This window comes from Calidris pugnax, unplaced genomic scaffold (genome assembly GCF_001431845.1).
Source record: "Calidris pugnax isolate Ruff unplaced genomic scaffold, ASM143184v1 scaffold111, whole genome shotgun sequence".
Taxonomy (NCBI): domain Eukaryota; kingdom Metazoa; phylum Chordata; class Aves; order Charadriiformes; family Scolopacidae; genus Calidris; species Calidris pugnax.
The window spans coordinates 4,604,804-4,616,577 of NW_015090872.1; the positions used below are offsets into that span (position 1 = coordinate 4,604,804).

The window sequence follows — 11,774 nt, forward strand, 5'->3', positions numbered from 1 at the left end:
AGTAGCAATAGACTAAAAGTTTATCAAAATAGTTACTGTGCTCCAGCTGCGTGCAGCAGCACAGCAGCGTTGTCAGGGAGGGGATACAGCTCTTCTGGTTTTCAGGACTCTCTGTGAACCTGCTCCACCCTGCTCCTGACCTCCTGACTACCTACTCCGCCTGATGACTGCACTCCTCCAGGCTTCCACTCCTGCCTCGGGATGTGGGTCAGGGCTGCCTCCGCTGCCCCCTCAATCTTCCATCCTCCACCAAAGCATCTTCCACAATAGCTTTTGCTCTTGGTTTTATTCAGCAACTACACCGTGGAAAAGGCTTCCTCAAGACTTCAGGCAAAACCCCTTAAAAATGTAATATTGCAGAAGTTCTCTGGTTTCTCTGGGCTTCAGTAGTTTGAAGGAAGCAAGCCGCTCCACAATCAGAGGAAGTCAAGAGGCTTTGAAAGGCAAAATACCTGTTGGGAGGTGCTAGAAGACATTAACAGCTGAAGAAAGGAAAGAACTGCTTTCAGATTCACACATATCCCGAGGTTACCACAGGTGCTACAGAATAAGACAACTTGCTGAGGAGCTGTTCCCCATACTGCCCGCTCAGCGCAGTAGGTACGTAACTCACAGTCCTTAGCACTGTGAGGAAACAAATGCTTAAAACGATACAAACTGAACAAAAATGCATTACCACTGGAAGCTCATATCTGTAGAGCACCTGAAATACTCTCCAAGGCATGACCTGCCCCATACATCTGTGGCAAGCCGCTCCACAATCAGAGGAAGTCAAGAGGCTTTGAAAGGCAAAATACCTGTTGGGAGGTGCTAGAAGACATTAACAGCTGAAGAAAGGAAAGAACTGCTTTCAGATTCACACATATCCCGAGGTTACCACAGGTGCTACAGAATAAGACAACTTGCTGAGGAGCTGTTCCCCATACTGCCCGCTCAGCGCAGTAGGTACGTAACTCACAGTCCTTAGCACTGTGAGGAAACAAATGCTTAAAACGATACAAACTGAACAAAAATGCATTACCACTGGAAGCTCATATCTGTAGAGCACCTGAAATACTCTCCAAGGCATGACCTGCCCCATCAGGGACCGGGCTGCAGCTGCTGGTGTTGACATATTCCTTCAGCACCCTGGAAATTCTTATTTTTGTCACAAAATACATTATTTTATGCAAGAGATCCCAACGTTTTGTTTTCCATCCTGCCCCAGCCAAGTTTCAACTCTCCGTAGCTTGGATTTCCCCACAAGAGGGAGTTAGGAACATGCAGCCCACAGCACTTCATGGAGCTAGCTCGTAGGGTACTTGAGGTGGGAGAGCAAGAGATGGACACCAGCAGACACATCAGGAGACGGAAGCAGAGGCTGGAGAGAAAGGCAGCAGTGAAAGCCCTGCAGCAGCCATGGCATGGGGAGGAATCACAATTAGCCACTGAAGTGGTCTGCAAAGCATCCATCCTACCTACCTGGGTACCCATGGTGAAGGAGGTACTTCAGAGATTACCTGAACAACAGGCCAGAGTGGACTGGGGTGTGCAGGCTGTCTGACCTCATGGGTAGCAGAGTACAGAAGGCTTTTGCAAATTAATTCCTGTTCAAACTAAAGCATATTTTGGGGGTAAAATTTGTAATCAAGGCTTTTAAATATGCCAGTGACTGCAGACATACCACAAGCCTTGGTAAAACTGTTCCAATGGTCATTTACCCTCACCGCTAAATTGTGCTGTATTTCAAGCCTGGATTTGTTTAGCCTCAAATGCGTTATATCATAATCTGCTCAGCTGAGTAGCCTATTATTGAACATCTGTTCCCCATGTAGGCAATTTACTGAAAGCTCCCTTCCCCCAAGCATCTCTTTGATAAGTAAAGCAGGGTTCCTCAAATCATTCACTCACGATCCCAGCGTTTTAATCTTCCTTGTGGCCGTCCTCTGAGTATTCATCAATTCATCACCATCCACCCCGAACAGAGGGCATCACCACAGGATACGATACTCCAGAAGCTGCTGCTGCTGCCGTGCCAAAGGCACACACAGCCCATACTCCATCTTCCAATTCCCATGCTCATACATTACCCTTTTGGCCACATTTCACAGGAGGGGGATGTTCAGCTGATTAATCCATCAAAAGCGCACAACTTTTTTCCAAGCTGTTGCTTCCCACACGGGGTTCCTCCCACTGCTAGCATGGCTCTATGCTGGCCCGATAAATGGATTTTATTTTGCCTGCTCCCAGTCCACCAAGTGATCCAGACGGCTGCCAGTAACTGCCACCATTATTCAATACTCCCTGTGGTCTCCAAGTCATCCAAAAAAACTTTCAATCCTACTTGTATGTTTTCTTCCTGATGATTGACAAAAGTATTAAACAGCACAGGGTCAGAACACGACACCACAGGAACCAGACACACCTGTTGGTAACAATTCTCAATTGATTGCTGCATTTAATTAGTTCAGCTAAACAGCTTTTAAACCATTACACCCGCGCTGTGATTTTATTACGCTAACACACTTGCATCCCTACTCACACTTTTATCATCAAACTCCGAAGAAACTGACACTAAGGGAGCTCAACAGGACCTTTGTTGCATAATTTGATGACAAGTCACGTTAAAGAAAAAATTTAAAATTCATTAAAAAAATTAATTCAGTTCTTCAGCTTATTATTTTCCTGGGACCAACATCACACCAACAAGTAGTCACCTGAGCTACATAATGGGGGTCTAATTTCAGAGATTGGAGCTAAAGAGAAGAAAAAACCCACAGGTTTAAAGTGGGGGTTTTTTTGAAAATAGCATGTTAACAGCAACAAGTGTTTCCAGTGATGAATACTATTTCACTGGCAGGTGAAGGAAGCTACTTCATGGAGATTAAAGCTTTGCCACCAATGCAAAGGCTCCTGCTGCAGAGCTCAGTCCCACTGCACCATGGTGAGCTGAGGGCTCTGGTGCCAGGCATGGAAGACACTTGTTAAATCACATACAAAACCCACAGTCCCTCAAGGGCAGGATTTCATCTCCCCAAGAGAGGATACATCAGATGTTAACTTGCATACTGTAGCTGATGCTAGCCAAAAACACGAGTTGCACAAGATTCAGGAATGCAACATTTTTTCTATCAAAGCAAGAGAGAAATTTATGTTTGCAATGACGTTGCTAAACCATTAGAGAAAGGAGCATTCTATTTTTCATGTGCTTCTCAGATGGGGCCATACAGTAAATCCAGTTTTGCCTCCTCTCCCATATCTTATTACTATGATTAACGTCATCTAAGGAACATTACATTGGACCTGGCAAGATCAGCTACATTTTAAAGATTTCCACAGCAACCAACATTCTCCATTTATTGAGCTGATTCTGTGGCCTTTACTAGATCGCTGGCTCATACCTGCTGGTGCCAGACAGGGAGATAACAGCATTCTTAAATACTGAATTTCACCACACAAGAATTGGAAGGCTCACCACTGAAAAGTAGCATTATCTTAAATTTGTCTTATAAGAAGGGAAAAACTGAAGCTGTGGTTCTTTCTCCAAAGTTCCCCCAGAGGAACAAAGGCAAATACAAAATTTACTGCAGTGTATGACGGAAAGAGAAAACCCTGAAGATTTTGCCATCTTGTTAAGGCTGGTATTTCTTGACCAGCTGTGCCCATCAAACAGGCAGAAAAGCCATTCCAGGACATTTCCTTTGCCTATCCTGAGCCTTTTAAATGTCAGGGTTGCAGCCACAAACACAACATCACCATCCAACAGCAACAATTGTTTTTAAAGCTATGATGCTAAACACCAGCCTGCTTGCCAGCGACACTCCTCCGTGGAAGCCACCCAAGTTGGTTAAGTATCACAGGCTGGGCATATAAATGCCAAGCATCAGACAGATGATAAATCAGAAAGGACCGGGGAAATCTTACGCTGTTTCAAATGAGGCATGTTGTTACCCAGGAATTGTCTGTTTCTACTCAGGGGCATGCTGACCCTGACAGATAGACAAGATACCTCCATCACATCATAAACCTGTGAAGCTTTTAGTGAGAGGAGCCTCAGGAGGCTACCTAGCAAAGCCAGTGGTGGTGTTCTTCCCGAGGAGGACATCTGCAGATACAGACCAAGGCTGTATATCCAGCCCTGCAAAATCTAAACCTATTTCATAGCAATCAGCCTTCACGAGCGTCCTGCTCCACCCAAGATTTCAGCATCAATAAAGCCACCTCACTCCAAGGTACTCTTGCTGCCGTGATCCTCTGAAATCACATGAGGCCGAGAGATGGTGTTCACAAAGACCATGCTGCACCCCATGTTTGGAGAACAGTTCTCTTCTGCAGGTGTATGGTTTTTAGGCTTTCTGGCACACTCAGGAACGTGCTATCAAGCAGCAACATTCCCTCAAAAGCAGGCTAAGTAGTGCACGTACTCAAAAAGTAAACAAAACTGTGCTGTCCTGAATAAAACACACAGCTTGGTCTAAGCTACTTACTGATAAATCAATGCATCACAGATATTTAAGATGAAGTTCCGCCCAGCAGCCATGCAAATCTCAACTACTAGCATGTGACAGGCAGATGCCGCAGAAAGAGTCAGTACTTCTGTCCTCAAGGAAAAGGGCGTTTTAAGCCCTTTTATGACAGAAACATCAGTCAGTCTGAAAAGAGATTTTGATGACTAACTTTGGATTGAAGTGGGAAGACTCTTAGAGCCTTTGATCAAAATCAGAAAACAACCCAGAGGACTTCATAAAATACTTTCTGTTAAGGAAGTTTAATGGAATTTTAGCACCCAAAGGACCTAGGATTGGAGATTTTGGGGGAAAATACCAGCAGAGAAATTGTATTAGATGAAAAACTTCAAGCATCACAATTTAAAGTGGCATTTTATGATTATTTTCTGCCTTATTGGGGTTGGTTTGAGAAGAAACTTCAAAATAGGAAGCTTTATGGCAATTCTCCTTGCTGAAGTTAGAGCTGCACAGAAAGGAGCACCAATCTGTGGAATCTATATGCGGCTGTGTCTTCCCAAACCCAAGAGTGCTGATATCGTAGAGCGACTCCAACGTGCAGTTTCATGACTACATCATGTTTCAGACAAGGACAATGGAGTTTTGTTCCTGCTCAAACTGCAAAGTTTCCAACACTTAGGAAAAGCAGTTACTACATGGAATACCAGGAGAGACTGCTGCGGTCAATCTCCTAATCAGCTGCTCTGAAATTATTGCTATCCCCCAAGCATTGTCTTGGGGCCTTATGGTACAGAATGACAAAGGCAACCCTCAGTTCTTCTCACAGATAACAACTCGATCAGCAGTGAGCTCCAGGGCTCAGCGGCACTTGCCTGGGGCTCCACAAACCACTCTGCTTTCCCCCAGGGCCACAGGAACTGCTGCTCCTCTGGAAGGACATTAAGAAGGACCAGCCCCTCGTTGCCCACAGCCTGCCTCAGGACACTCAAAGGGTGTTCTCAGCCCTCCATGTTTGCCTTCAATTTTAGTACTGTCAGTTTTAGGGGCATTGCAAACCTGACCTTGGCTAAGCCTGAGCTGAAGGGCTGTTAAGAAGAGGACAATGAAATGAAGTGATATAAAGAGAGATGCTTGGCTTTGAGATTAGCTCAAAGAGCCTTTTGGAAAGCATACAACAGCCTGAACAGAGTTAATTTGTAAGGAAATGTCACTGCTGAAAAGATGATATGCCTCACCGCTATGACAGAAGCAATTCTTGCCATCACAGTTTCACAAGCCTTGATTTAAACTGATCAAACCAGACACCTGCCTTTGCAAAGTAATATGACTTACATCAGCATCAAGAGAGAAAGACAAGCTTTGAAGTGAGAAAATATTAATCCGGGACTGTGATGTGTGAGATCTTATACCTAAGCGCTTGCATACTGTAAAACCTTCATTTCGCTTAAACAAAGAGTGCTAAAAAATACTCAAACTGAACTGCAGAAAAGACTTATCTCTGAATCAAGCTACATATTTTTTTTTTTCCAATTTCTTTCCTCCCCAAGAAACCATTTTCACATCCCTGCAAGTGTTCTGGAGAGTAACCAGCCTCAGCCACACAGGAGGGCGGCTGGGGAGGCGTGCAGGGGGAGGAAGAGGAAGGGTGTCCCTGTTAAGCAAGTAATTTTCCAATAATCTTCCCCACAGTGTGAGTTTTCCACCTGGGAGGTCAAACATGAGGGTCAACATTTTCTGTTCTAGGTCCTTACACTAAACAAACATCTATTTTTCAAAGGGCTTGTGCAACCCTACTCCCAACTAGAGCAGGAGGCAACTGCAGGTGCTTGTTTTTGAAAGAGAATTTTTATTTTAGACTAAAATCCATGTAGGCACCTATTATCGTTTTCATGGCTACAAACTGTAAGTCTTTTAGACTCTCCATCTCTGTTAGCTGCTCTCCCCTACTCTCCAAAAAAAAAAAAGCTGAAGGGTAAAAGGTAGCAAAGTCTATTATACCAGGCCAGCATAATAAATAGTGTTACAATGAAGCATGAAAGAAAAATCCACCTCCCAAAAATCAAGCTCATCGACAAATTTTAGCATAACCTTCTTGCATTAAATCTCTAACTATGATCTGTCTTGCAAGAACTCATGAAAGTTTATCAGCCTTAGCACATAATCTACTGTCACAGCCTCAAAAATACCACAAACCTTGTAAAAAGCATATCACTTGCTACTCTTGAATGATAGGGCAGAGTTTTGTAAGATTGATTGAATTAAACATTTACTTGAATTTCAATCCAAGAGTCATGATAGGCCTCAGGTCCGTCCTACTCATCTGAGAAATCGATCTCTTTTCTGCTTGTTACAGAGAATTTAATACAGTGACATTTATGAGTTCCTCCAGTAGTAGCTCGTAAGACCAGGCTATCCAAGTATTTCACCATGAAGAAAATGCAGAGGAAGCTTTAACCCTTTACACTGAGAGATCAAATTTAAACCGCCTGGCTTTGGTTGCATGTTGATGCTGTGTGGTGGGTGTTTGTTGGAGCTATTTTTTAAATATAATGTCTTGGTTTCAGCTGGGACAGTTTGGTTGTTTTTTGTGGGTTTTTTTTCTAGTGGTTGCTGTGTTTCAGATTTGGTATGAAAGGAAGATCTGTAATGCGTATTGTTTGAATTGTTGCCAGGTGATGTTTATATTTTTCAGGGACCTTTTTCAGCTTCCCATAGAAGCTGAGAAGGAGCGTAGACAGAATGATGGAATGGCCAATGGAATGTTCTGTACCACAGACATCATGGTCAGTACAGAACTGGGGTTGGGAGGGGGTACTCACGATCACTGCTCGGGACAGTGCCAACTCACCAATTTACCAAGTTGTAAGAGTGACTTGTGTCTTTTGCCATTATTATTATTATTCCTTTTCTGTTATTGTCCTATTAAACTGTCCTTATCTCAACCCAGAAGTTTTTTTTCCCTTTCCTTTCCCCCTTCTATCTTCCTCTCTTCTCTCTGCCCTTCTGGGGGAAGGGGGAGAACTGCACAAGTGGCTGCATTGTCCCAGCTGCCAGACAGAGTTAAACCGCAACATAAAGAATGTTATTTATCTCCACAAGTGAGCTTTTTGCCTTGAACATCACATTTAAGAGACACATTCACTTTACTACTGCAAGATGTGGTCTCTTAGTTACTAGCAGCAAAATTTACTGGAGTCAACACCCTGTATCAGGAATTAGATATTATACAGGCATCTTAGCCCCTGAGTATCAGATGGACTTGGACCCTGTGCAAAGGCAAACCAGCACTCCAGATCCAAAGAGGCAATGCAGAGGAAAGCATGACTGCCCTGAGTCAGCTCCGATCCAGCAGTCTTATTAATCTGGACTCTACACCACAGAAATTGGGCTCTCCTAGTCCTGAGCTGATCCTGGAAGCAGCACAGCCACATTCGCAGAGCCCAGGCCAGGGGATTAGGTCCTGCCAGCACCAAGCTGGCTCCACATGAAGCCATTTGCACATGCCGGATGACTTACTTGTAAAACAGGACAAAGCCACCCACAGGTAACTAAGAGCTGACTAAGTTGGACAGAATAGAACTGGCTTATGTTAACTCACTCATGACTAAAACATCACATTCAATTCCACAGTAATTGTAGCAGAAGGACGAAACAGCTCATTAGCGTGAACTCACCTGGGACTTGACCGGGAGACAAGTGACTGTATTTCCTGGCATTTATTACCGGCACATCCTCACTAAACTGCTCAGTCAACAAGTGTCCAGCTGCTGTATCTGTGTTGGCAGGACACCTGCCTCGTTTCTTATGTTTCTTCCTCCACATCTCTTCCTCGTCCTTTTCATCAGAACCGGAAGACTTCTGCAGAGCTGCACGGTGTCTCAGGCTGTTCGACACTCTCCCACCCTGGGCATCATTCATATTTAATAAGTCAGCTGCAGCTCCACGCTGATGTACATAGTAGTCTTCCTCCATCTCCAAGTCTCCTTCTGGGCTAACGATGGCATGTTTTTTATGGGGACATCTGTTCAGAGCGGTTTGGGGTTTATCGCTTTCAAATCCTCCAGGCATGGGCTGTTCCAGGTGAGATGTTCTGACCGGTGAATAGCTGTGCACATTCAACCCATTCCTGGCTGGATTATCCTTCCCCAGGCCTCTCCTCAGGGGTGGATCCAGATCTGAGCTGGGGTCATTGGAGGTGCTCTCTTCCAGCTGCATCTTCTGCGCAATGTGATTCAAGTAGGACCGGAATCGGCCGCTGTGGTGCTTTTGCACAAGCCTCGCATAAGCGTTCTTCTGGGGGACAGCAGGCTTGCTCACACCCTCTTTGGCACCTTGGGCAGAAGTAGTACTTCTCACATACCCCAGCTGATCCATAGTGCAGTAAAAGGCCCAGACTTCAAAGAGTTACAAATAGACACAGGGGAAAAAACGGGTTATTTTCTTGAAACAAAGTGTCAAATAATTGATTACCTTAAAAAGCACTAAAAAAAAAAACAGTACTAAATGAGAATGTATTTACATTTACCGAAATTCTGGGTTGGTAAGTCACTACACGGGGGGAAGGGGTTTCACGATGTATTCAATATCTGCCCTGCACCACATATCCCTGTCAGTGACCTAGGAGTGACCGTGGCCCGTTAGCCATACTTGCTGATGCTGACATCCCAAACATAAGGGATTCCTTTAATCCACTCTTCCTTGCCTTTGAAAAAGCCAGGCAAATTAAGACTGTAACTGACAGACTGCATCAGATGCATCAGTTTAGCCGTTAGCAGGAGTGAAATCTTGTCATGTCCAACCTTGAGTCTCCAAAAATAACTGCATCCCTACTGAAGTGCTTCAACATTGCAGTAAAAAGCATACATTGCCTGTTACCTCCCCACACCAGTGACTGACGCTTCTGGATTACGCAGGACATTTGTTTCAAATACAAAGACTATTCATTTCAGCTTGTCTTTCTGGCCGTAAACTCACTCCCTGTGCAACTGACATACAATAATTTCCCCAGCACAACGAACTGTCTCACAGAAGCTCCTAACTCTTGGTGATTGAGACACACTGGCTGCCACTCCATCCAGCCCCAGTTTCTGTAGATGGTATATGCCTCCACTTTTGCGGCACGACTTAAGTGGAACTTAAGTAGATGAAGCATCTTTCAGTCCTGTTTCAGCTGTTCTATCTTTTAAGTTTTTGGAGCAAAACAATCTAGTAAATTGTCCTCAGCTACTATCAAGGTAAATTATAGGTATGGACAGGACATAGCAATGATTTTTGCTGCATCCAACATCAGAGAGGAAAATAAAAATACATTCATAATGGAGCCCAGTGCAAGTGCTGTCGCATTCATGAAAATGCCTTTTTTCCTTCAAGACGTGTTTGAAGCTGAACAGCTGAACTTCACCCCAAATGGTATGTTGAAAACTCACCCCCATCTCTTCTATGTCAGAACTGAGTGGCACTGGACTCTAAAGCTAAAATAAATTATACTGTCCATTAAACCTCCCTCTCTTCTTTTACTTCTCTAAGCACAGGGGCGTTGGCAGGACTGAATACAGACCTCAGCAGAAGAGAAATTTATATCCCCTTGCCTACTCCCACCATGCTTGGAATTTTTCCTTCACCCTCACCCAGCCTTCTTCTCCCTTTTGCTACAGTCGCACAGAGGACAAGCACCCAGGCAGTCTCCTCCACACACACACTGCCTGGGAACCAGGCATCACCCAGCACGAACCAAGGACTGCAGCGCTGACGACTCCTCAGAGTGCCTGCTCTGGCCCTTTCAGAGAAACAACACGTGTTGCAGCGAGATTTACTTAAGTAATTGAGCACGGATGTGAATAGGCTTCACAATACAAAGCAAAAATTAAAAATCCCTGAATACATAGGAAAAATTCTTTGTGTGGTTTGTGATTCTTGTTCCTAAGATTTTCCATTGGCGCTGGCCAATTGCTAAACTTTTCTAATAGAATGACCTGCTACAGAGCTATTACAAAACCCTCACGCGGGTAGGTCTACAGCAAGCTTTCCTTTAACGTCACCTTCTCCTGGTTGCCAGTTCAATAGAAGTAGATAACATTTACAAAAGGCAGCAAGACTACTCTCCAAACACTGGTTCCGGAATACAAGAGCTTGCCATCTTTATTTACAAGCAAAGAATAAACATTAGCACTTCGCCTCCACTGTAATTTCTGCAACTTTAATCACGTTAGCAGCAAGCAACGGGTGCACTGACAAAAAAGGGCTTACAAGCCCCCACGCATTACAATTTCGTTTAAAGTTTTCCATGGGCAACCAGGAATCAACAGCTCCCTGGCAGCCAGGGAGCAGAGGGAAGGCAGAGGTGGGTACAGGGTACACCCCACTGCCCCGCTCAGAGACAGGACAGCCACAAGGATGGGTGAAATACCAGAAAGGAAAGAAGGAAGCACCAGGGGAAGATGTTGACTTAAACAGGCCCAGGATAAAAACTACCTGTTATTTCACCTGGTTCTTCTGGAAGATCTGCACCGGCCTTCACCACCTGCCTGTCACCACACTGGACATCACACTCTGGGGGTGCCCAGACGCCCCCAGCCAGGGCGCAGCAGGACGGTGGGCGCACCCGCTCCAGGACCCAAAGCAGGGCCTGGATGGGGGCCGCAGGGCAGCCCCCGCACCCCCGGCACCGGGGGCGGCCCCTCGTCCCCCGCCTCCCTTGCCCAGAGCACCCCTGACCCCCTGAGGAACGCACCCCGGGCTACCACCCCCCTTCTGCGGGGCCCGAGGCAGGAGCTAACGGGCAGGACGAGCCCCTCGCCCCGGAACGAGCCAACAAACCGCCGGGACCGGCCCCCCCTCACAGCGGTGGTGCCGCCACGGGGCTGACAGGGCCTGAGCGCCGCCGGGACCGGCCGAGGAGCCTCTCCCTCTCTCTCCCCCCGCGGGGTCCCCCCAGGTGATGAGCCCGCGGAGGGGACACCGCACCTAGCCCGGTCCCACCACTCACCGGCCCAACCGCTCCCCCCGCCGCGCCGCCCCGCTCCGCGCCGTTTAAATGTCCCAGCGCCCCCACCGTCCGCTTCCGGGTCAGAGGCGGCCTACGGGCCGCGGCAGGGCCCAGAAGGCCTCGGCCGCGAAGCGCTAGATCTTCCGCCTTCTCCGACGGGCCGGGGCAGCCCCGGGGTCGGGACAGGACCCCCGAGGCGGCCTCCAGTGACACGGAGCGAGCCGCCATCCCCTGGGTCCCTTTGTGCAGCGCCGGGCCTGGGGAGGGAGCTCGGGAAAGGCCCTGTGAGGGAGGCACCGTGGTGAGGGCGGGGAGGGGGGCCCGTGAGGGGACAGGGTGGCAGG

General features: G+C 46.6%; 1 protein-coding gene across 2 annotated transcripts in view; it reads right to left on the minus strand.

Moving 5' to 3' along the window:
- The window catches only part of DIS3L2 (DIS3 like 3'-5' exoribonuclease 2), a 195,037-nt gene extending 183,558 nt beyond the window's left edge, over positions 1 to 11,479 (minus strand). The window contains exons 1-2 of one of the 2 annotated variants that reach the window (XM_014946064.1): positions 11,431 to 11,479; positions 8,120 to 8,839 (exon numbers count right to left, since the gene is read on the minus strand). In XM_014946064.1, coding sequence (XP_014801550.1) covers positions 8,120 to 8,819 — 700 coding nt within the window. In that variant the 5' untranslated portion in view covers positions 8,820 to 8,839; positions 11,431 to 11,479. Of the gene's footprint in view, positions 1 to 8,119; positions 8,840 to 10,916; positions 10,982 to 11,430 lie in introns of those variants that run through there. The other variant, XM_014946065.1, reaches the window with a different exon arrangement.
- Between the last annotated feature and the right edge of the window lie 295 nt (positions 11,480 to 11,774).